At 37.5% G+C, this 25,890-nt stretch overlaps 1 protein-coding gene across 6 annotated transcripts in view; it reads left to right on the top strand.

Annotated features, from left to right (window-relative positions):
• Window positions 1–25,890, top strand: part of SLC9A9 (solute carrier family 9 member A9) — a 707,437-nt gene that overhangs the window by 159,352 nt on the left and 522,195 nt on the right. For all 6 annotated transcript variants that reach the window (XR_003518124.1, XM_027584626.2, XM_027584627.2 and 3 more), the window contains 2 exons: window positions 20,520–20,597; window positions 22,149–22,225. Coding sequence is in view for 5 of the 6 variants with exons in the window: in XM_027584626.2 (XP_027440427.1) it covers window positions 20,520–20,597; window positions 22,149–22,225 (155 nt within the window). In the remaining variant the exon portion in view is untranslated. The remainder of the gene's footprint in view (window positions 1–20,519; window positions 20,598–22,148; window positions 22,226–25,890) is intronic.

The following is a 25,890-nucleotide window of genomic DNA, read 5'->3' as shown; positions in this document are numbered from 1 at the left end:
GAGGGCAGGGATTGTGTTCCAACTAGCTGTCCAATTTTATCCTTTAACAAAAACCCTAGCTACTCAAAATAATGTAAAGGCTGTTGGTGACAAAGGTCTCTTGGAGTACCATGTGATTCGAGCACAAAGTATCATACTCACTCTTGGTTGGGAAAAGAAAGGAGTCATGTGAAAGTGTCTGAGTAAGTTTTTTTTTTTAATTTAATTTTATTATGTTATGTTAATCACCATACATTATATCATTAGTTTTTGATGTAGTGTTCCATGATTCATTGTTTGCATATAACACCCAGTGCTCCATAGCAATACGTGCCCTCCTTAATACCCATCACTGGGCTAACCCATCCCCCCACCCCCTCCCCTCTAGAACCCTCAGTTTGTTTCTCAGAGTCCATAGTCTCTCATGGTTCGTCTCCCCCTCTGATTCCCCCCCCTTCATTTTCCCCTTCCTACTATCTTTTTTTTTTTTAACATATAATGTATTATTTGCTTAAGAGATACAGGTCTGTGATGCAAACAGAGTCTGAGTATGTTTAATACTGGGGTTAGTGCTCTTTCTAACATGACAAAATTTGGTAAGAGGGGAGTGGCTAGAAGGGAATAGCTTCTCAAATTTCTGGCTTCAAGCCCTAGAAAATATCTCAGACCACAATGGGAAGAAACAACTGGGATTCCCACTCATATCCCAGTCACCCCTGCCTTCTGACTATTGCCCGGTCTTAGACCATGTTAGGTCACCAAAAACATGATGGTGGTTCTTGGGCCTTTGCAGCCTTGGTCATGTATAGAAACCCAGGGCTTCATCCATCTGACCATCCACTTGCCTAGTCCCAGAAGTGACTGACAGTGGTAGCACAGACACATCTCTTAGGAACTATGGGAGCCAGCATTGCAGAACACACCAGAGACCAGTGCTTTGTGATGCAGAGTAGCTGCCACCCACTTAGGTATCAAAGGACAGGTTTTCACAGCTGTTTTGGGGGGTAGTGGGTATCTGGGGTCTTTGAAGCTGTTCTCTCCACTTCCCTACCCTACTCAGTTCAAGATCATGATGAAGTATGTTCCATGAGAGGCTGATCTTTAAAAAGTATGACTCATACCTTATTATTTGATACTGTTTTCTGTACTTATTAATAAGCCATGTATTTCTTATGTTATCCCCAAAATTTCCCTCCTAAGTAACCTTCCCCCAAAACCCCAAAATATTATTCTTTTGAACACATATGTGGTGGCAGTCAGGCATATTTAAGGCAGCACAAGATCAGAATACCTGGGTTCAAACCCCATGTCTACCTTTAATCTGCTGGGTGATCTTCAGCATGTGAACTAACCTTCGGTGCCTTAGCTTTGTCAAGTGAGGCAATACTCGTACCAACATCAAAAGATTATTATGGGGGCGCCTAGGTGCCTCAGTTGGTTAAGCATCTGCCTTCAGCTCAGGTCATGATCTCAGGTCCTGGGATCAAGTCCTGTGTGGGGCACCCTGCTCAGCGGGTAGACTGCTTCTCCTCTCCCTCTGCCCCTCCCCCTCCTCATGCTCTCTCTCTGTTTCTCTCTCTCTCTCTCTCTCAAGTAAATAAAATCTTTTAAAAAAAGATTATTATGAGAGTTAAATGAAATTTCATATAAAGGCTAATATGCCAGGCATATAGTAAGTTCTTGGTAAATATTTATTATTATCATTATTATGTACCAGCAAACTGCTAAGTACTTTAAAACACTGATTTCCAAGCTTTTGATTATATACCCATCAGTAAAACACTCTTGAGTGTATGTAACTAATATATGCCTATTTACTTACAAATGAAATGCAAGTACAAATATATTATGAACGTTACTACTATACCAATATATTATGCACATTATAAAGCAAATTAGAATTTTAAAAGGGTGAGATAAAAATGAAATATTAAAAGTTCTTTGCACACCCAAGTAGATCATCTTGTTCATTCCCTAGCATATGCACACCTCAACTTAGAGACCAATAGAAAAAGTCATATTTTTAAAAATTTTATTTTTATTTTAACTGTTTTAGATATCTTTCTTTAAAAATTCTGCTGTTTTCTGAAATCTTAAATACCGTATTCTAAGTCTCAGCAGTGCCAGTATATATGTGGGCTCTTGGCCTGAGATTAAGGATGTTCTTAAGGGTTGATTAGCTTTAGGGAAACACTAGTCCTCACCCCAAGTGATTCCATGCTGCTATACACCAGTATCCAGTTATTTTGTTTCATAGTTCCACCTATTGTTCTCTCACTAGTATTTTAGCTGAGTTATAAATTAATATTTATATCTGTAATGTTTGCATTGATGTCTATCTCCTCACTAGACTATAAACTCCAGGAGGGCAGGGACAAGTCTGTCTATGGTTATATTGTATTTCCAGCTCGAGGCAGGATGCCTGGCACATGGTAGATGCTTTGTGGATCCTGGTAAGTGAATGGTTGATATAATGAAGTATCATTCTCCTCTTGTCAGTTGCTACTTCTCACTGCTACTCTGCACTGTCTTACTTGCTGGCTATTTTACACCCAAGTATCTATCACAGATTTCCTCTCAGAGTGAAGAACCAGGACTCTGTGGTTGGTTGTTTGCTACTCAGACAGTTGAATTGCTACAAGTCTCATCTCCAAATAATCAAATTGGGATGGAAGGAGGGAGGGAAAGGAGGCTGGGCACAGGAAAAACAAACAGGAGGGAGGGAGAATGAGATATTTCCCATCAGACTTTTAGTCCAAGTAGATAAAATGGATCTTTCAATTCTTTCTCCCTTTGCTTTGTTCCTTTTAAAACATTAAACTGTGGCAAGAGTGCACACTTATCATTGCTGGCCTCTAGTGAGTAGTTATATAATGTTCCATCCCACTGTATTTCCTGTTTTTCCCCTAAGGTCAGTAAGAAGCTACTCATTAGTAGCTTATACAGTCTGAAGCTAGGATCCACATCCATCAGCACAGGAGGAGTGGAAACCATCAAGAAGGGTGGGGAAGCTGTGCATTTAAATGACTTGTCTCCCGTTGCTATTTAAGCCTATATTGAGTTAGGGGTCTCCCAGCTGTTCCTTTCAGATCCATTTCTGATTTAAAACTAACTGGACACTGATTTACAGAGTTGTGCCTCAGGTTTGGGTACGTGGAGCAAAAATGTCCTGCAAGTTTAGATGCTCTTCACCTTTATTTATGACTGTGGCATATTGGGTTCCCAAAGAAGTAGACTCTGAGGTGGAGTTTAGTGAGTGGGATGGTTAAGTGTCCCTGAGTTCAACACCTTATGAATGAAAGAGGAAAGAAGGCTGAGTGGGCTAAAGGACAAGTTAAGCCGTGATGCAAGCCCAACAATTTTGGCTAACCCCTTGGGAAGCTCTGGAGTTAGAAGGGCTCTTTAGCCTTATACCTAGTTGAACTGAGATGGCCTGGCCTCTAAAATACCAAATCATTCTGTCTTTGGATGTGGGCTACTCTGAAAAAGGGCTGACCTTGGGTGAGGTGGCTTTTTGCAGTGTTCATAATCCCTGAAGGGGTTGATACTGCTAGCAGCAAGAACAACAAGGCCTTCACTGAAGGAAACTCCCAGTAGTCAACACACTGACACTAGTAGGGGAGGAAAAAATTTTTTTTCTACGTGTCTAGGTTCTTGAAGTCAGGGACCTTAGTCAAAACATGTATTAAAATTCAGGCTTAAATACCACTTTCAGCTAAAACAAAGAAAGAAGGGTGTGGGGGAGGCAAGTTTTAGGAACGTGATCAGGAAAATTACTGTAAACTAGAGTAAGGTTGTTATGCAGATTTAAGTCTATGCCTTCCCCATTGATAAGTTTTTTATGAATTAGGGTCATACTTTTCTTCTTGGTACTGAGAAGGAGACAACCTTATAAATGGAGATTTCCTTAATGTAAATTTTCCTTACAAAAGGATATCTTCTAGTCTGTCTTCAGAGCAGGTCCTGTTTCTCAAAATAATCAGCTTAAAATAATCCTTAAGCCAAAAAGTATTTTATTTTTAATTTTTTTTTAATTGCAGGAAGGGGGGGTGCATATTCTGGTCTTCTATACTTCCCATAGGCTGGGAACCTTATATAGATTTTGTGCTCCAGAACAGTAGCCAAATAATGAGTTAACATATAGTTGGAGTAAAATGACATAGTAGAGTACTAGAGTAGGCTTGTCCTAGCCTTTGAGAGCTTATTATTTATTAAATATTCAGATATTTTGTAAGCCAGTTGTTAGAACAGTAAGTTGAAGTGGACCATGGTAGGAATATTTATTTACACCATAGAAATTGTCAAATCAAGGCTTGTGGGCTTTTTTTTTTTTTTCCTCCAGAGAGATGGTTTACCAGCACACCACTGAATATATTGCTATATAACTCCATTTTTAGGAGAATTGGAAATATCCAAACACCTCATTTTTCACCTCACCAAAAAGTCCTTTCCCACAAGCTGACTCTCTTAAAATTCTACTATTCAAGCTTTATATTGTCAGCTTAAACTCTAATTGCCTTCAAGATGATATAAGGAAGTGTGTAAGACTTTTGTCTTAGTCTGTTTGGGCAAAAATGCCATAGCCTAGTTGATTTAAATAACAAACAGGACTTCTCACAGTTCTAAAGTTTGGAAAGTCTAAGATTAAGGCACCAGCAGATTCTGTGTCTGGTGAGGGCAAGCTTCTTGGGTCATAGATGGCTGTTTTTCCACTGTGTCCTTACAAACCAAGATGGCTGTCTTTCCACTGTGTCCTTACATAGTAGAAACAGAGAACTCTCTTGTATCTCTTTTGTAAGGGCATTAATCCCATTCACAAGGGTTCTACCCTCTTGACCTAATCACCTCCTGAAGTTTCCACCTAATACCAACACCTTGGGGGTTGAATTTCAACATATGAATTTTTTTTAAAAGATTTTATTTATTTATTTGACAGAGAGATAGAGAAAGCAGGAGCACAAGCAGTGGGAGTGGGAGAGGGAGAGGGAGAAGCAGGCTTCCCGCCGAGCAGGGAGCCTGATGTGGGGCTCGATCCCAGGACCCTGGGATCATGACCTGAGCCAAAGGCAGATGCTTAATGACTGAGCCACCCAGGCGCCCCTCAACATATGAATTTTGAGGAGACACAAATATTTAGTCCATTATGGTTTTGCATCTAAACAGGCTGAATCCTATCTCTGCCATTTCTAGCATTGAGACAGTGGACAAGTTAACTTCTCATATTTTTGTTTATAAAATCTATAAAACAGGGATTAGTGATACCCACTTTAGAGGGTTGCTTTTCAAAATAATTGAGAAAAAGTTATGTTTAGTGTTAGGCATGCTGTAAATATTACTCTGCTTCCTAAACATCTGCCCTTGATGGGCATGGATTTCCTCTCTGGGATGTAGTTTGAGGTGGGCATGATGGAGGAAGTTTAGTGTTGTTTTTTAATGCACCATTTTTAAGGTGAATGCACCACTTGAAGACATATCATTTTAATTTTAAATCAAGCTGTTTGACATCTACTTTCTGCTGATTTCAGCACCTCTCCCACCCCATACTTTCTCAAGCATATCCACTATGACTGTGGTCCTTGCTGATTCAGCACTTCCCTGTCCAGCTTCCCCAGGTCAGTTGCTCCCTGGTTGAAGTCTTGTGATGGGGAAGCTGCACACACACTTCAGAGCTAAGGCCTATAAAGATTATGCAAACTGAGAAAAATTACAAGGCAAAAAGGAAAACTCTGTGGGACTGCAATGCTCCGATATATTTTGAGGATTAAAAGGCACAGTTTCTTTAGCCTATAAATAAAGATTGGCCAAGACTAGGATCAATTCCAGAGTGGGGGTGGAGGGGGATCAATCTTGATGCATAAATTTTCAATTGTGTTGGATGTTTCTCCTTTTGCAATTCTTACCTGGGTATTGAGGAATGAATACTTGAGATGGGATACCAGGCCCTTCTCACACCCACTTGTTATTTTCCCTTCCCCTGCTGATATCAAGTCAGTCTTAGAATGGAGTTTCACTGTCATGTTAGTGCCACAGGTAGTGAGGGAAATAGGCAACCAACACAATGAAGAGCAGGCCCATATGCAGCCAATCCAAGTTTTGCGTAGTTTGTTAAAAGGCCAGGAATCTGGACATTAGGATCAGGAGTAGGAAACCATATAATTTGTCTTTCAAACTGAAATCCTTAAGAGTGAAGGGGAGCAGGGCACGATGAATAATTAAGCGAGGACAACAGGCATTTCCTGGAACTGTTCTGGTGAAACCAGGATGAATGGCTACCTTAGTAAAGAGTCACAGAAGTAATAGAGGTAAGTTTATGTGTTAAGAATCTTATGCAGAAACATAGGAGACTCTCTGACCATCGATGACTAGGTGCCATGGCAACACTCTGGAAAACCTAGGTAGGCTTTATGTATTTGCAGCTAATGAGGACATATCCAGCAGTGGAGTAGGTAACCTGAACCCAGGAGAATGGCAGATGGAGTACTGTAGTTAAGAGGGTAGTTCCTGGAGCCATATTACCTGGTTCAGATGCCATTTACCAGTGTGTGATCTTGGGTGAGATAATTAACGCCACTATGCTTCAATTTCCCTATTTATTTATTTATTTATTCATTCATTCATTCATTCATTCATTCATTTATTCATTCATTCATTTCCCTATTTATGGGATAATCCTAACTACTCTGTAGGGTCATTGTGAGTTGCAAATGAGAAAGTACATGTAAAGTACTTAGAATAGTGCCTGGTTAAAGATACTACAGAACAAAACAAAACAAAGAAACAACTATAGGCCAATATCCCTAATGAACATAGATGCAAAATCCTCGACAAATTATTAGCAAACAGCATTCAACAATGTATTAAAAGGATTATTCGCCATGATCAAGTGGGATTTATTCTGGGGATGCACATTGTTTAATATTTGCAAATCACTCAACGTGGTACACCACATTAACAAAATGAAGGATAAAAATCATATGATAATTTCAATAGATGCAGAAAAAGCATTTGACAAAGTACAGCATCAATTCATGATTAAAAACTCAACAAAATGGGATTAGGGGGAACGTACTTCAACATAATACAGGACATATATGAAAGAGCCACACCTAACATCATACTTAACGATGAAAAAGGGGACCTTTTCCTCTAAGATCAGGAAAAAGACAAGGATGTCTACTCTTTTCACTTACATTCAACAGAGTACAGGAAGTCCTAGCCCCAACAATCAGACAAGAAAAAAATAATAATAAAAGGCATCCAAATAGGTAAGGAAGAAGTAAAATTGTCAATATTTGCAGATGACATGATACTCTATGTAGAAAACCCTAAAGACTCCACCAGAAAACTGTTAGAAGTAATAAACGAATTCAGTAAAGTTATAGGATACAAAATTAATATACAGAAATCTGTTACATTTCTTTTTTTTTTAATCTTTTGGAAATATCTACTTTATTGGGTTGTGTAATGCAATCAAAGATAACACAATTCTTTTTTCCTTTTCCTTTTTTTTTCATTCAAAAACTTAACAAATCCTTCAAGCTTATAATATTACATTTTGGCAAACTATAGAAGAAGCTCCATTATAAAGTCTATTTTGAAGCTGATTTGGGATAAAATCTATCAGAAAAGAAATATAAAGAGTGGAATTAACAAAGTAATGAAATACAGCAATCCAATTAAAATTAACATCACTTTCCCTCATCAAGTGGGAAAATGAAACAGTCTAACAGTTAGCTTACATTTCTAAATGAAATGTAACTAAAAATGAAGTAGCAGAAAGAGAAATTAAGAAAAAAAAAATCCCATTTACAATTGCACCAAAAAGAATAAATTACTTAGGAATAAACTTAACCAAGGAAATGAAAGACCTGTACTCTGAAAACTATAAAACACGTATGAAAGAAATTGAAGATGATGCAAACAAATGGAAAGATATACTATGCTCATGGGTTGGCTGAATTAATACTGTTACAATGCCCATAGTACCCAAAGCAATGTACAGATTCAATGCAATTCCTATCAAAATGCCAATAGCATTTTCACAGGACTAGAACAAATAATTCTAAAATCTGTATAGAACCACAAAAGATCCTGAATAGTCAAAGCAATCTTGAGAAGGAAGAACCAAGCTGGAGGTATTACAATTCCAGATTTCAAGATATACTACAAGATTATAACAATGGAAACATTGCAGTACTGGCACAAAAATAGACACATAGATCAATTGAAGTCCACAAATAAATCTGCATTTAAATGGTCAATTAATCCCTGACAAAGTAGGCAAAAATATGCAATGAGGAAGACAGTCTCTTCAGTAAATGGTGCTGGGAAAACTGGCCAGCTACCTGCAAAAGAAAGAAACTAGACCACTTTCTTACACTATAGATAAAATAAATTCAAAATGGTGTGAGACCTGAAACCATAAAACTGGAAGAAAATTTAGGCAGTAATCTCTTTGATATTGGCCTTAGCAATATTTTTCTAGATATGTCTCTTCATTCAAGGGATACAAAAGCAAAGATCAATTATTGGGGCCTACACCGAAATAAAAAGCTTTGCTCATCAAAGGAAACCATCAACAAAATGAAAAAGCAACCTACTGAATTGAAGAAGGTATTTGCCAATGATATATCCGATAAGTGGTTCATATCCAAAATATATAAAGAACTTATACAACTCAACACCAAAAAAACCTCAAATAATCCCATTAACAAATGGGCAGTGGAACTAATAGACATTTTTCCAAAGAAAACATACAAATGGCCAACAGACACATGAAAAGATGCTCAACATCACTAATCATCAGTGCAATGCAAATCAAAACCACCAGAAGCTATCACCTTATACTTGCCAGAATTGCTAGAATGAAAAAGACAAGAAATAGCAAGTATTGGCAAGGGTGCGGAGAAAAAGGAACCCTCATGCATTGTTGGTGGGAATGTAAATTGGTGCAGCCACTGTGGAAAATAGTATAAAGGTTCCTCAAAAAGTTAAAAACAGAAATACCATATAATCCATTAATTAATTCCATTACTGGGTATTCACCCAAAGAAAACAAAAACGCTAACTCAAAAAGATATGTGCATCCCTATATTCACTGCAGCATTACTTATAATAGCCAAGATATGGAAGCAACCTAAGTGTTCATTGATAGAAGAATGATTGAAGATGTGGTATCTATAGAGAGAGAATAGAATATTACTCAGCCATTAAAAAGAGTGAGATCTTGCCATTCATGACAACATGAATGGACCTAGAGGGTATTATGCTAAGTGAAATAAGTCAGACAGAAAGAGACAAATACTACATCCCACTTTTTTTATTATGTTATATTAATCACCATACATTACATCGTTAGTTTTTGATGTAGTGTTCCATGATTCATTGTTTGTGTATAACACCCAGTGCTCCATGCAAAACGTGACCTCTTTAATACCCATCACCAGGCTAACCCATTCCCCCACCCCCCTCCCCTCTAGAACCCTCAGTTTGTTTCTCAGAGTCCATAGTCTCTCATGGTTCGTCTCCCCCTCCGATTCCCCCCCTTCATTCTTCCCCTCCTGCTACCTTCTTCTTTTTTTTTCTTAACATACATTGCATTATTTGTTTCAGAGGTACAGATCTGTGGTTCAACAGTCTTGCACAATTCACAGCGCTCACCATAGCACATACCCTCCCCAACGTCTATCACCCAGCCACCCCATCCCTCCCACCCCCCACCACTCCAACAATTCTTAATCTCAGGAAACAAACTGAGGGTTACTACATCCCACTTTTATGTGGAATCTAAAAAACAAAGAAAATGATCAAACAAACAAATAGAAAAGATCCATAAATACAGTGAACAAACTGTTGGTTGCCAGAGGGGAGGTGGGTAAGAGGATGGACAAAATGGGTGAAAGGGAGTGGGAAGTACAGGTTTCCAGGTATAGAATGAATAATTCATGGGGATGAAAGGCACAGCATAGGGAATATAGTCAATGAAACTGTAGTCGCGGTGTATGGTGACAGAAGGTAGCTACTATTGCGGTGAGCATAGCATAATGTATAGAGCTGTCCAATCACTTTGTTGTATACCTGAATGTCACATTGTTTATCAACTATACTTCAATTAAAAAAAAAAAGAGTAGTGCCTGCTCATAGTAAGTGTTCAAAGTATATTACCTATTCAGCTTTGTTAGCATTATTATCAATAAAGCAGTGGTAAGGCAGGGTTTAAGTCTAAGTCTTACTACTTACAAGGTGTGTGACTTTGGGTAAGTAAGTCACTTAACTCTCTGAATCTTGGTTTCACCTCTGTAAAAATGGGTGTTCAGAATACTTACTTCAGAGGGTTGTTGTGAAGAAAAAATGAGAGACTGTATGTGAAAGCACCTTTTCAAACTGCAACAACTTTATGGAAATGTCAGTTGTTATTTTTATTATTAACTATTATTATGATTAATTATTAACTATTAACTATTATTATGATTAATTAACAAGTGGTAACTGTAGCAGTCTATAAGTGAGGAAGACAGACTCTGAACTTCGGCCCTCCCTAAATTATAATGACTGTGCATTCCCTCTTCCAAGGTAGTTTATTATTTACAAAGGCTTTTCTTATTGCACTGTCCATTTCTCTTTTTTTAATTATTTTATTTGAGAGGAGTGTGTGCACAAAAGGGGGGAGCGCAGAGGGAGAGGGAGAGACAGAATCTCAAACACACTCCCTACTAAGTGCAGAGCCCTACACAGGGCTCAATCCCATGACCTCAAGATCATGACCTGAGCTGAAACCAGAGTTGGTCACTTAACCAACTGAGCCACCCAAGTGCCCCTGCACTGTTCATTTCAATCTCATCGTTATTCCATGGGGTGAGCAGATATTACCCCCATGCTTCAGCTTAGGAAACAGGTTCTGAAAGCTTATGTGACTTGATCAAGATTGATCTGTGACAGAACTGGTTTCAGGACTGTCTTCTGACTCAGAGTTCAATGTTCTTTTCAAAACTCCCTACTGCCAAGTTAAATATTTAATTTTAAAAATGTTTTGTTCTCGATTCTCCACCTAATTTTGCCTGGAGTTGTAAACACTACCTACCTCCAGTGAAATGCCAGTGTTTATATCTGTGACTTTTGCATGTATGATGTTCAAAGTGTATTTCTAACTTCCGGAATTTTACTTACTTCAAAAGTGAACATAATTTTGTAGTATAATATTCTCATAATTTCTCAGTGATAACTTATGATTATTAAAATTTTCTCTCCTATTAAAAGTTCTCCTTTTGCCATTTCTCTGTAATTTAGTTCTGCTTCTACAAACTGCAGTGCAAAAATGCTTATATTTCAGTGGTCCACAATTTTTAACCATTAGTATTCATAATACCGGGTATTCTAATTGGGGGGGGAGGTATTCTCAGCTTTCCAGTAATATTGGAAAAGAATGAAAATAACTCAATAGATTGGACATGAAGTGGGTTAACTATTTAAGGAACACTTATTGCTCACTTGCCTGATTCTGTATCAGGCCTTTTAGATATTTTATCCTACTGAAAAATCATAACAAATCTGGGTCCTCAATTCTTAATTTTCCCTCACATAATATTTATCACCTTTTATTATCCCCTAATCTTTATAAAGGTTCCATTTTATTTCAAATGTTCATAATTCTAAATGATAACTTTACAAGATGTTCATTTGGGAAGGACTGGAAAGGTGGGTTTATTTTTCCTTTAAGGAAGAATTCAAATAATCCTACAACATTATGCAACCACTATAAATTAAATAAATTTCTATCTAGTCTTTTTACATATATTTTTTTCTGTATGGCTGAAATCAGATGGTCTCTAAAACTTTGTAACTTACTTTATTTATTATCCTAAACTTACCCTTTCCTCAGGCTTTTAATAAAAATTCAGGGTAATGGATATAAATGTGCTTGAGTTTTGAGTTGTTTCTAAATTTTCGCTAATGTAAATAATGCTTCAGTGAATACCTGTGTATATAAAGCTGTTCTTATATTTGAATCATTAAATAGGCTATTGAGTAATAGATATCAAATATTTATTAGAATGAATGTCTTATGGATCTTTGAAAAAGCACTGGACAGAAGAGCCAACTGAAATCAGTGGGAAAAGGATGAACTACCAAATACCTATGCATATTTCTGGGAAAATTGGCTGTCCATTTGGAAAAAAAGAATTTGACTACTATTTCACATCATATAATGAGTAAACTTGAGATGGATTAAAGACTCAATTATAAACAGCCAATTATTAAACTTTAGGAGAAAATATATTTATGACATTAGGACAGGGACAGGTTTTTTTTAAAGAAGTTACTAAAAGTGGAAATCACAGGTAAAAATGTAATAAATTTTACTACATTAAAGTAAAAAAAGTTTTTGGGATGCCTGTGTGGCTCAGTCAGTTAAGTGGCTGCCTTCGGCCTGGGTCATGATCCCAGGGTCCTGGGATCGAGTCCCACATCGGACTCCTTGCTCAGCAGGGAGCCTGCTTCTCCCTCTCTCTCCCTCTGCTTGTGCTCTCTCTATCAAATAAATAAAAATCTTTAAAAAAATAAATAAAATTTAAAAAATTTCTGCATGAGAAAGACCAGTAACAGCATTAAAAGACAAAAGTGAAAACTTTAAGGAGATGACAGAATAGAAGAATATATTTGAAATATAAATAACCAAAACATAATAGTAGCAAGATTTTATGACGAACTAATTAGCAAGAAAAAGTCATAGTGGGTAAAGATAGGATCCAAAAATTCACTAAAGAGATATCACAAAAGATCAATAAACAAGGAAAATATGCTCATTTCATTAGGGATATGCTCATTTCATAAAGGGAAATACAAAGTAAACAATAATGTAATAGCAGCTCATACTTATCCAACTAGCAAAAATTAGAAATTTGTGTTGGCCAAAGTGTTGGCTACAATGTGGGGAAATACTTTTATACTCTCATGTAGGAATCAAAATTGGTGTAACCACTTTAAAGTATTTGCCAATACATATTAAAGTTGAAGATTCATACACCTTATCATCCAGCCCACTTCTAGGTATTTTCCTCTTGTAGGGAATCTGTCACATGTATGCACTTAAGTACAAGGATATCCATTGCATTTTTTTAGTAATAACAAAAAATAAGAAATAAACTAATTGTCCTAATTCCCTTGTTGGAAAAGGGAAACAACAATGATGATACATTTACCAATAGAACACTATACAGCAGTCTAAGTGAATGGACAAAATCCGCATGTATTAATATAGATGAGCCTTTAAAAATAATGTTGAATGTAAGAAAGGGAATGCAAAAGGATATTTATGGTTAAATTTCTGTAAACTTTTAAAATACACCAAATGCAATATAGTATTTATATGTATATTTTCTGTAAAATTAAAAAAATACTGATTATATATAATATTCTATACTAAAAATAATATCAATTATTGCTTATGGACACATATATGTGAAGCATCAGAACACAGTCATGGAAAGAAAAAACACTTTCTAACTTCAGAGTATTGCTTACTTTGAGGGAGAGGTGGAGGGAATGACTTTAACTCAGACATCATTTAAGATGTTTGAAGCAAAATTAAGACATAAATATAAAAGAGAAACAGCTGTGGTTTAGGATTTTTAAGCTCAGTGCTGCCTCTGAGTGGCCCACTGACCCTCCACATGTTCCTTAAACTTTCTGGGGGACAATATTAGGTCAGGGCTTGAAACATTTTTTAGTAGAGGAACGCTTCATTTAAAGAAAATCTGACACTTCTTCACAATGTGTAAAATCAAAACTGCTCAGGCAGAAACGGGAAGGCAGATGCAGGGCAGGCGCCAGAGTAGTTGTTCTCACTTCCTGCCAACCTGCCCCCTTCACGCAGCCCAGGCATCGGCAGAGATCAGTTTGCAGACCCCAAGATCAGGTGACCTCCAAGGTAGCTTCTCCCTCTGACAGCCTGTGTGTCTGTGGTATTAAGCACTTCTTAAATATCAGCCTACATGAGGTTGAAGCTTGTATGCTTGCCACATACAAGAGCTCTGAAAGAAACATCTGGAGGAATGGAAGAATGCTTTTTACTGTGAATAACCATTTCGTAATGTGGCTGTCCCACAGATTTGAATGTCAAGGGTAGGATTTCTCCCCATTTTTAAGAAAACATGAATTATCTTTTTGTTGCTCATGTCACTTCCTTACCTCCCTAAACTTAAGCCCTTGCCATTCTATGTTTTGGTCTCCTCTCCTGCCTCCTTTTCTTGTGGTCTTTGTCTCTTTGTTTCCTCTCTATTTCTCCATCTCATCTACCAGCCATTTATCGGGTTCCCAAAGGAGCCCACCAAACCTCTCAAATGAGAGGCCGAGAACCCACTGCTTCACTTTTTCATCACTCACTTTTCCCTTAACTCTCTGTACCCACTTCTGGTTGAAAATCAATTGAAAAGGATCAGCAACCACTTCCTAATTATGAAACCCAAAGGATTTCTTCTCAGCTCTCAAACCCCTTTTTGCAGCCATGGACATCAGAGTTGGATAGGTAGAGTCAGCTGCTCCGCTGCTGTTCCCTCAGTCAGCCAGGTGCTAAACACAGGTTTAATGCGGGGTTTTTCATTCTTGTTTCTCTCTCTACTTATTGAGTTTCAGATACATAATTAATAATTGAGAAATGTATGTCCCAGATGTAGTACTAAGGAATTATTCTGAAAAAGAATTATTTATCTTAAGTTCCAATTTAACTGGTCATCCTATATTTTAAGTGGCTAAATCTGGCAGCCCTGAGTTAGAGAGTAGTACCTCCTTCTTACACTACACTTCTTCCTCTCTTTCTGTGGCTCTAGCTTCATTCTCTCCCATTCTCTGGTTATTTCTTCATTGTCTCCCTCCCTGGTAGTGCTCTTCTTCCCAATTCCACGATTCTTTCCTTGGTCCTCCTCTCTTCTCTATGATGCTCACTCTTTCAGAGATCTCAACTAAACTTGTCAAATCATTTCCTCTATGCTGATGATTCTGGATCATTTCTCCTTGGTCTTGACCTTTCCTCCAAGCACAGATTTTTTGAGTGTCTCCCAAACACCTTGGACTCAATAAGCAAAGGTGTCAATTAGCCCTCAGCTTTTCTGACCTCTCTTAATCTCTGCCACATCAGCTCCTCCCCAACCACGTTCTCTCAGTAATTCATCCAGGCAGCAAAAACATAGATTTCTTTTGGAGTTTTTCATTTTTGCTGCTCTATTTTACCTGCAAACCCTGCTAATCCTCTTTGTCACATGCCTGGCTTATTCTAAGTAAATACTTGTTGAATGAATGCATGTCTCTTGGGTTTGTTTCTTTCTTTCCATTCTGTCATGGCCACCTGAATTCACATGATCATTACCTTGACTCATTTTGGTAATTGCAGCTTCACAAGGGTTTCACTTCATTCAGGCCAGTCTTGAGGCCCCTCCAAATTAATCTGCCCAAGACATCTTCTTAAAAAAAAAAAAAAAGACTTTATTTTTTGAGTAGGTAATACATTCACATAGCTCAGTGTTCAAAAGATACAAAATAGTAAGTTAGAATCTTGAAGAGGTGATTCAATATCATCTTTTCCCTATTAATTACATTTATTTTATAACTGAGACATAGGTACAAAAGTGAGAAAGACGGAGATCAAAAACTAGTTGAAATAGTGAGAATTGGTTTTTGAGTTGGCTTGCTCATCTTTCTTTAGAACTAGAAAGACTTACATACCTAGCTACAGACTCAGCTGGAGTGTATGTATGGGCCTTCCTGCTGGGCTTTGCTCTTGTAAAGCTTAGGGCTGGGTGGAGCCAGGGACATCTACTCTCAGCAAGCAGGCTGATTCCAACATGGAGAGAGGACAGCACTGAGCTGCAAACACTCAATTCCTTTTTTCCAACTCAGTAATCAGAGTAGTCACTCTCTGTTTCCTGGGGTGAGTGAGTGGAAGGTGGGACCGGGGCCAGGAGTGTTAAATCCTGCACAGCACTCCTCAGCTGGTGTGCTGATGGGTTACAGGTGTGCCATGACATTTCAATCCCCTCATCCTTGGGCTAAGGATGGTCAGAGGCCCAAGTCTAATCCTTTCAGTCCTGCATAGTCTTACCAGGACCCTAATTTTTCCACAGTTTACCCCCATTGACCCAATATAATCATTTTCTGTGTCATGATGGGGAGAATGCTGGGATGTACTGTTCTAAGCTGCGGTCATCTCTATACTTATAGATATGAAGCCAGGACAAAGGTAATCACCTGCTCACTAAATATACAGAAAATCCTTCCTCCAACTCCTACCTTTCTTTTCTGCTACCAGTTTCTCTTTCCTAGCCTCACAGGAGGCAACCAATAGTGTGTGTGTGTGTGTGTGTGTGTGTGTGTGTGTGTGTGTGTGCGCGTGTGCGCACACGCATGCGTGTATGTGTGTGTGTATATAAATATGTATATATTTACATATATATGTAAATATTCTGCATCCCCTTTTTTTACACAAATCTTGGAATAGGCAAAATGCCTTAACAAACTATCCCCAAATCTCAATGATTTAACATGATAATGGTTTATTTCTTGCTCATGTTCCAATGCAGTATGGCCTTTGGGCCAGTGAGGGGAGAACTATAGTCTTCTCCAGTAGCCATTAATCACCCCAGCTTCTTTTAACCTACTGGCTCTGCCAGTCCCTAGGGATTTAAGACCTCTGCCAGATGTTCTATATGAGCTAACAAAGAAAGAGCATGAAAGACTTAGGAGGTTTTCAGGGACCAGGCTTGGAAATAATTTATATTCCTTTTGTCCATATTTAATTGGCTAGATCTCTGTCATATGACTACAAGAAATGAAGTCTAGGTGTCTGACAAGGACAAAAACGAAATGGGGTATGGTGAGCCCATAGCAATCTTTGTTATATGCACCAGACATGCCGATCTTACACTTTACTCTTTTGACTTGACAACAAATTATAGAGAGCAACCATTTCAATGCATAGACAGTTTCCCTGGCCTTTCTAAAAGTTGTATAGTATTCAGTTGTATGAATTACACCATAATTTATTTAACCAATTCATGATTTAATTATCCCCCCAATTTTTTTTCATTCTTTCATCTGCAATGAATGCTCTTATCCTTATGTCATTCCATACATGTCCAAGCATATCTGTAGGATAAATTCTCAGATGAGATATTGCTGAATCAAATGGTAAGGACATTTAACATTTGGATACCTATTGCCAAATCACCCTATTAAGAGGTTATACAAATTTCTCTTCCTACTGGCCACTTTATTGTTTAATCCTATTTGTATAAACCATTTCTACATTCTCCATGTTTGAATGAGTGTAGTTTAAATCCATCTCCACAGGGTCAGAGAGAGCTCATCATCTAGGTAATATCCCTCTGCATTAAATTCCTCCTCTATCCCTCAGGAGTTCTACATTGTCTATTTCTATTTCCCAAGTGTGCCTGGTACCTCCTATCAAAAGCATAACTTAGGGCAAAGGAAAACAAATGCACACTCTTGAGCTATCTCTAGGTATGTCCCAAAGCTGCCTACCCTGAGCCAGCCAAGTTTTCTTTGAAGTCTCCTATTTATAGTAAGAGCACATACGGACTTTTTGAGATTTTTTTACTATGTCTGCATTTATTTTAATATTTAAAATGTTTCAAATCATCTGCTATTGAGTATAACCGAAACTCCAGGAAGCTACCAGTTTCCTCTGCGGCTTGGTGAATTGGCCCACTGCTCCCAGGGCAGACAAAGGGTTATGTTCTGTATGGTGGTGCCCCATGGATAAGCTCCCTATCCATCCTTCAAAACCCAGTTCAGATGCTGCCTGGACATCAAGCTTCCCTGCAGGGTTAGCAAGCCCGGAATGGTGTTTCTGTCCTACAGAACTCTAAATTACAGCCTAACCCCATGCCTTTTACTGTGCTTGCACATCATTCCTTTCTTAGCTATAGCCTCCGTGAATTCACTGGATCTATCATATATCTTTAAGTACTTTGTAGCAAAGAAGAAACTTATTAAATTTTTAATGAAAAAAGCATTGAAAATTATTGAACACATTATTGTGTTAACCACTTCTGCTTTTCCAAAGGAATCAGGAATTACCAAAATAATAAAATCTACTTCTGAGTCCCAACTCCTCTTAAACACTCCTACATCTTGTTCTAAGTAGTTATGTTAGCCAGCTGTTTCCTCAGAAACTACACATTTAGTCTGCCTATGAATATACACTCAATTCTCAGTGATATGCCTGTCACATTAACACTGAGCATGCCATTCATTTCTTCTCCTGTCTCTGAAAAATGGGGATAATTGCATTTGCCAGCTACCACTCAGGAGATGCGAAAATAAAAACTTCAGTCCCTCAGTTGTACTAGCCTGCAATTCAGTTGCTTTACTAGCTTATGTGGCTAGTGGCTACCATATTGGATAGTACAATTACAGTGTATTTCCATCATCACAAGAAGTTCTACTGGACAGGGCTGGTCTTTAAATTCTCTATCTTAGTGGACTAAGGTCTTTAGCTGAAATATTTCTAGCTTTCTGTTTTCACTTGTCTTAGATTTTCCCCCTCAAACTATATTGAAAAATTTTAATTGTTTGGGCCTTAAAAACAGTCTCACCTCCAAGGCCATGATTTGAACACAAAATTTGAGGAAAATGCCATGTGGAATCGCCATCTGGAGATTGGTACAGCAGCAGATCCTGCCATTTCTGAGAAATTGTCTGGGTTTGGAGTTACTCCCAGAACTCTGATTTAGCAGTTCCTAAGCTTATAGCAAGTCTGAAAGGAACACAAATCTGTTTTGTATATACAAATAAATCCTCGTATGCTACATGCCATTCTCAGCCTGCCAGTTTCATCTGGCTGCTCCAGAAAATATAATTCAATAGCACATTAGTTAACCTGAATGCAGGGAATGGGGCATTCTGATTATTGAAATGTTCTGGTTGAGTGATTAACCTGATTTTTGCAGAAAAACTGCTGAGGCAAGGGATTTTCTGTCCAAAATGTTTGTGCCACTGTACTTTTTTCTTCCAGATGATCACAGCTGCATTGCTTCATTCCTGCAACACTCAGAAATATATCTCTTTGCTAAAAACTTTCAAATATGCAATTGATATACTTTCAAAGAGACCTCATAAAAATAGATCAGTAATGGTATACAGATAATCTTAGAAGAAAGAACAAACTTAGAAGGAAACGTAGTATCTTTGCCCAAATTTTACACAGCCATAACCTTCAAGAGTTCCTAACAACTTGAAAAATATTTTATTTTCTTTAGTACTAAATACTTAAAATGCTTACTAGATGTTAGGCAGTGGTACAAGGGCTTTACGAATATTAATTGATTTAATTCTTACAACCACCTTAAAATTAGGTATCACATTATTATCTTCATTCTAAAGATGAAGAAACTCAGGCACAGAGAGCTATGGATGGGCCATAGTTGATCTACCTGAATGCTCATTGATAACAAGCGGTTGTAGCATCAATGGATGACTAAGTTTATGAGAAGGGACCTGGCTGAGTTAAGTGACTTCTACTTCCCGCACCCACCCCTTCCCAAATATTACATGAGTAATGTTGAGGGACTGTTACAGAAAAGGAGAAGGAGGCTCCAAAGTGCTAAAAGAGCACAGAAGTAACTGGGGAAATCAAAGTGGATTTCAGAGGGGAGCAGCTTCTGAGATCCAACATCAGAGATGAGTTAGAATTAAGGCAAAAAAGGGAGAGAAAATTAAATACTATAGTTGTGAAACCATGTATCTGAAAGATTTTGATGAGTACTGTAATGGTTAATAAGTCCTAGTGGTGAATAATGAATGACTTTGTGTGTGTTTGGGGAGTGGGGTAGAGAAAAGACGATGAGTCTCAGTGAGATTTTAAAGATTAAAAGAGTTTCTTTTTCAGACTTCCCAGCAAATAGTGGATATTTGATTACATATTTCATTTCATTGTGTTTCACACCAAGTAATTTTTTTTTGGCCAATTTTAACATTTAAGTAAAAGCCAATAAACAAATACTAGAAAAATCCATTTGCGCTTTCCAATATATTTTTCCACAGAGTCTGGAAAATACTTTAAACTCTGGAATGGGATAAAGTAGGGAAAACTAAGACCAAATTTTTAAAAATGTTTTATTTGGGAAAAGTTTAAATAAACTCCTGTCAGAAATGTTTGAGCACTGCCAGAAAATTTCTTGGACTGGAAAAAAATAAAATAGAATGAAAACATTTAAAATGTGAAAAGTAGACAACTAACCAAAATAAATGCAAAGTTTTCTTTGCCCAGAGGGGTTTTATTGAATTGTTGTTGTTATTAGCTATAAAATCGGGTATAGGCTTTACATTGAAAATATTATTTCATGGTTACATTCATTTATGAATTTCTAAGTTTGCATTTTTTCTTATTCTTATCTGTGCTGATTTAATAGCATGTTAATATGCCTCATACAAACTTAGCCAAGGTGACTATAACTGTATTGTTAAAGCACATTTTTTAGCGACCCAAAGGAACATCTTCCTAACTGCACTTTTATCTTTTCTGGCAGATGACATTTGATCCAGAAATCTTCTTCAATGTTTTACTGCCACCAATTATATTTCACGCAGGATACAGCCTAAAGAAGGTAAATAACACAGTGATTATTTTCTTCTTTTACCATTAAGCAGAGAATTGTACCAGCACTAATGAAAAACAGTTATTTTATGAGCTTATTTAATTCATAAGGATATCATTATCTTAGATTAAGTGATACATATTCAAATCTGACACACTTAGAATTCTTCTAAATCTGCTCTGCTCTGCATTGGCCATTAGCCACATGCAGCCGTTAAACCCTTGAAATATGGCTAGTCTGAATGAAAACATGCTTTAAGTGTAAAATATGCATTGGATTTCACAGACTTAGTATTTAAAAAGAATGTAAAATATCTCCATTATGTTTGATATTGATTTCATGTAGAAATGATAATATTTTGGATATATTGGGTTAAATAAGACATATATTATCAAAATTCATTTTGCTTTTTTTTTAACTTATTTTAATTGGATACTAGAAAAATCTTAAATGCTATATGTGGCTAACATTATATTTCTATTGGATAATATTATTCTAGATAACCGTAACCAAAGAGTTAGCTGTTAATTGGGATAGACACGGGGTTTATCAATCAGAGTGAAAACTCAAGATACCTTGCTAATACTCAGCTGTTGATGTTCACAGAAAAGAAGTCCGGTTTTGTAGCTTCTGTGCTCTTGCCTGACATTATTTAGATACCGTCTGAATGTGCACTTTTCATAGATTAGTAATTCCCTTAATAGTTTAAGTGCTAGCATCTCCTGTGCCTCAGATTGAGGCTCTGGTGTGTTTGAATTTTGAGATGCAGAGGTAGTACAGCTGCTTTTCTGCTGCCCACACCCCACCCCAGAGACTCCTGAGGCTCTCAGCCCTTTGGACTGTCAGCTCCAGCAGTCAAGGCTGCTTGTTCAGAACCGACCTGATTTTCTTGTGTACTCCAGGCTCCCTCTTGCTGTCAGTTCTAACTACTCAGCTCCCACTTAGAGAACTGGAAGGGAGTTTTCCCAATCCAGCATTTGAGAAGACTTAGAAGGCTGGATTTCCTCAGTTCATCCTTCCTTATCCCTAGCCCTAATACTCGGCATCGCTTTGTGTGATTCGCTAAAATAAATTGTTGTAGGTGATAAAGTTTTGTTTCATCACACTCAGAAGAAATATAAGTCAGAGAGCCAATGAGTCAAAAGGCAACTAAAATCTTTTAGAATAGTATTTTTAAAATGCTAAATGGGTTCCATTGACAACTAAATTTCTTAAAAGCTTTGTCTTCTGTTAATCATTCCAGAGTCCTGCAAGGACATTGCCCCAGTTCCTTACTTTCTCTCTCAGGTCCAGCTGGTTTTGGCAGTCATTCTCTCCTCTTTACCCTGTCATTTTCTGATGTATTTGTTCCCGCATTTCTCTGAGAAACCTCTGTCCTTTGCAGTATAAATAGGTTCAGCCTTATCTGTACAATAAGGCCAGGAACTAAGGCTCAAAAACAAAATTTGCCTACACAGTGAGGGAAGAGAGGGGCTGTGAAAGTGCATACATTTATTTTTATTTCCTGTTACAGTAACCAAATATATGAATGTACTATATGAAATATTCTTTTCTCCCCAGAGACACTTTTTTCAAAACTTAGGATCTATTTTAACATATGCCTTCTTGGGAACTGCCATCTCCTGTATCGTCATAGGGTAAGTGACATTCAGAGCTCAAGTTCCAGGTGGCTGTGGGGCCAGTGATCTGTGGGAGGAATCTCACTTTTCCTGGACTCACACTGACTGGGTGAATTGTCCACCTTTTTCTGTATATTACATCTTTACATATTTTTTTCTGACTCAATTTCAAGGTTTATATGTATTCTGACAAACACAAGCCTTCAAATCAAAGCAAACTGAAATTAGGTTGCTGGATTTTCTCTGTGAGTTTTGGACCTCTGCTTTGGGAATGTGGATAACTTGGCTTGAGTTATGTGAATCACAATGCATTCGCCCCCCCTTTTTTTGCTTGAATAATGCAGGTAAACACATTACATTCTTTTCTCAACTTTTTTTGTAGGACCCTACCTGTATTAGACAGGAGTACAATAGTAGCTACATGTCAAGGGTTTGCTCTCTAGGGAAAGTTTATAGGAGGACAGTCTGAGACAGACATCTCCAAATATCAGCAGAGCTGTTTAATGCTAGGATGACTTTTCCTAGCTTATAGTTTCATTAAACTATAGCTTTTCTTCTTGATATACTATAGAATGCAGCTTTGTTCTTTTCTCACTCTATTTTATTGGTTATGTTGCTAAGCCCCCAAGTCTAACTATATAGACTCTGGCTTGCAGCTCATCACAAAGCAAAATATGATATAAAATGGTGAAGCCAATCCAATTCACTCATAATCCTATCCAATACATTAAATCTCCACTGCAGAAAACATGTTCAGCTGCTATGACTATGATGGTGTGGATGTCTTAAATTGTCTGATACTGCCAACTCTACCCTTGAATTTTACTGCATACAGCTGTTATAACCCTAATGTAAGAAACTGAAGCTAAAAACACATGCTAGTCACTTATCCAGCTCTTCCCTTATGAAGTATTTAGTGTGTGTCACTGGAAGACTAAGGAGGTATCATTACTTGGACCTGAAAGCAGGGGGGTGGGTTATGTTGAATTCTCTGTTAAATTTTTATTGCTTCAAGCCTAGAATGAGTCAGACTACATTATATGAAAATGTCCAGCATAGTTAGGGCAGTGAGGAAGCTAAAAATTTTAGCACTTGAAGGTGGAGGCTTGCAGGGATATAGATTAAGGAGTCTCATTAAGTCTGGACACCTAAGAGGTCTTTAAACTGTGACTAAAAGGCAAACATGGATTTTATCCTTCTCAAGGCATGTTTAGAGGAGAGCTGTTCTATTCTGTGGGTATGCCATAACTAAATATTCAAATTTCAAAGCTGGCAAGGGCCTTCCAGATTTGTGTAATTAAAGAACCTTATTCTGAAGATGAAGAAAGTAACATCTTGAAAGTCTAATCAGTTGTCTTAAGAAATATATATAAAGTAGGGCCATGGTCAGAACAGAATTCAGACTTTGACTCCTGACTTAGCAGGTCTTACCATCATTCCCTCTTTCTTTAGCAATTTCTTATACATTCCTCTACACCGTTCATACACAGTGACAGACGGCTCTGAGATGTGTGGACTCTCAACAATGTTCATCAGTTTCTAGCAAATATTGATGGTTAGCAGTTCTATAATATGAGGATCTGAAATGTATAATGGATCTAAATTCTAAACTTGTGGACAATGCTGTTAAATTATGTAATAGTCAGTTTTCATTATTACCCTGTTTCCTTTGTCTAACTGATTTTAAGTATACTTAAGTATACATATTTATACAATATGCTTTCACCATCATGAGAATTCTATAATCTATTTTTGAAAAAGAGCAACAATGTAGTGTGTGTGTGTGTGTGTGTGTGTGTGTGTGTGTGTATAATTGACTTTTCTAAAAAAATTCAGTTCAGGAGATTTGGTAAAGTTCATTTACTAGAGTTGATAACCTCTTCTGATTTTAAGGCTGCAATCAATAATTTTTGATGGAAAGTGATTTGAACAAAAAGTATAGCCCTGGGAAAACTTTTAGAACCATGTGCTTTGTATGAACTGGCATTATCTGAACAACAAAAACTTGTAGGGTGCCTTCATAATGTGGGTCATTAAAGTATAGAAGGGATAGGTAGTTTAAAGATTTTAAGGTCTTATCCAGTAAAGTAAAGGAAACCATTAAAGAGCTTTAGCTTGATGGTGACAAGGTCGGATTTATACTTCGGGAAGGTCATTCTGGTTGTTGTGTGAAGGAGAAATTTTAAAGTGGGGAAAAGATGGCAGCCAGGGGACAATTTAAGAGGCAATTTCCATAAGCTAGGTTGGAATAATAAGGACCTGGCCTCAGAAAGTGGCAGTAAAGATGGATGTGGAGTCATCAACATGTTGAAATCCTGAGAGATAATGGGGTAATCAAAGGTAAGTGTATGGAGTGAGAAGGGATTTTCCTGGGCAACAGCACTATCTGAAGAAAGGGAAGAGATAACCACAAAGGACTAAGAAGTATTGGGCCCAAGATTCAGGAAGAAAATAAGCAGGACATGTGTCTGGAAGTCAAAGGAAGAGGGAAAGGGAGGGTAGATGGTGTCTAACACAAGGAGGTCAAATGGGACAGGAATTGGAGTATCCATTGGATTCAACCCCTTGGAGGTGATGAGTGACTTCACACTTGTCCTATGGGCAGAAATAGAGTATTGGCAGGTCCTGTGTGCTGAGAAACAAGAATTTATTTTTATGCTGTTGATCTCCAGATACAATTTCAGAACTTCTGAAGGAAAGGCACAAACTTGCATTCAAGCCAAACTGACACTTACGCAAGTTAGTGACTCTCATTGTACGAGTCATTCAAACATACACTCAAACCTTAGAAAATGAGTGGTTATGCTCTCCTGATAAATTAATAGTAATAAGAACAACACAACAAACATTCATTGAGTGCTTTATATGAAATATACCCTTTTTAAAAGTGCATGGATTATCTAATTCAATCCTCAAGATAATCCTATTAAGTAGATACTATTATTACCCTCATTTAACAGTTGAGACAGCTGAAGTTTAGAGAGAACACAGTGTAAGTAATAGAGCTGGCATTAGAAAATAAGTAGTTTGTCTCCAGAGTCAAATTCTCAATGCCAAAAATGTGCTTTACTTCTGTTTATTATCATTACTAAAAAATAGAATGTAAAACATTAAACTAAAAAATAAAATTGAATAAATCAGTCAATATTCACTAGCATACCACAGTTTCTTCATTAGCCCCATAGGAGTTCTCACAGATATGAAAGATTTTTATTTGGGAATCCCATTCAAAAGGAATTCACTTTTTTGTGAGGAAAAAGGAATGCTTGGGTTTATGCGGATATATTCATACTTGCATGAAATGAGCAGAAGAAGAGATTCAGGACAGTCCTAGATTGGACTGAGAATAATTTCATAGAGGAAGTAAATTCTGGGTAGTCATTTAGTTGAAGGGGATGAGGTAGTTGGATTTTCCATGCCATCAAGTGCGTTAGTCCTGGTGGGTGTGGGGAACATTACGTCAGATTCAAAGCAGGAGAGCAGGTTTCTTAGAGCTGTATAAGAGAGTGTGGAAACTGAAATGCTGCCGAATCAGCTGACAGACAGCAATGAAGCCTGGCATCAGGGATTTATGAGAATGTGAAGGCTATGAAGAGTGATTATGGGACATGAATGAAAACTGAGCTAATGGGATGTGGTCTCTTATAGGTAAGGACTGGATCAAATCAAACTACAGGTTGGCT

This window comes from Zalophus californianus, chromosome 1, assembly GCF_009762305.2.
Source record: "Zalophus californianus isolate mZalCal1 chromosome 1, mZalCal1.pri.v2, whole genome shotgun sequence".
NCBI classification, from domain to species: Eukaryota; Metazoa; Chordata; class Mammalia; order Carnivora; family Otariidae; genus Zalophus; species Zalophus californianus.
This window is presented reverse-complemented; position numbering and strand designations above follow the sequence as displayed.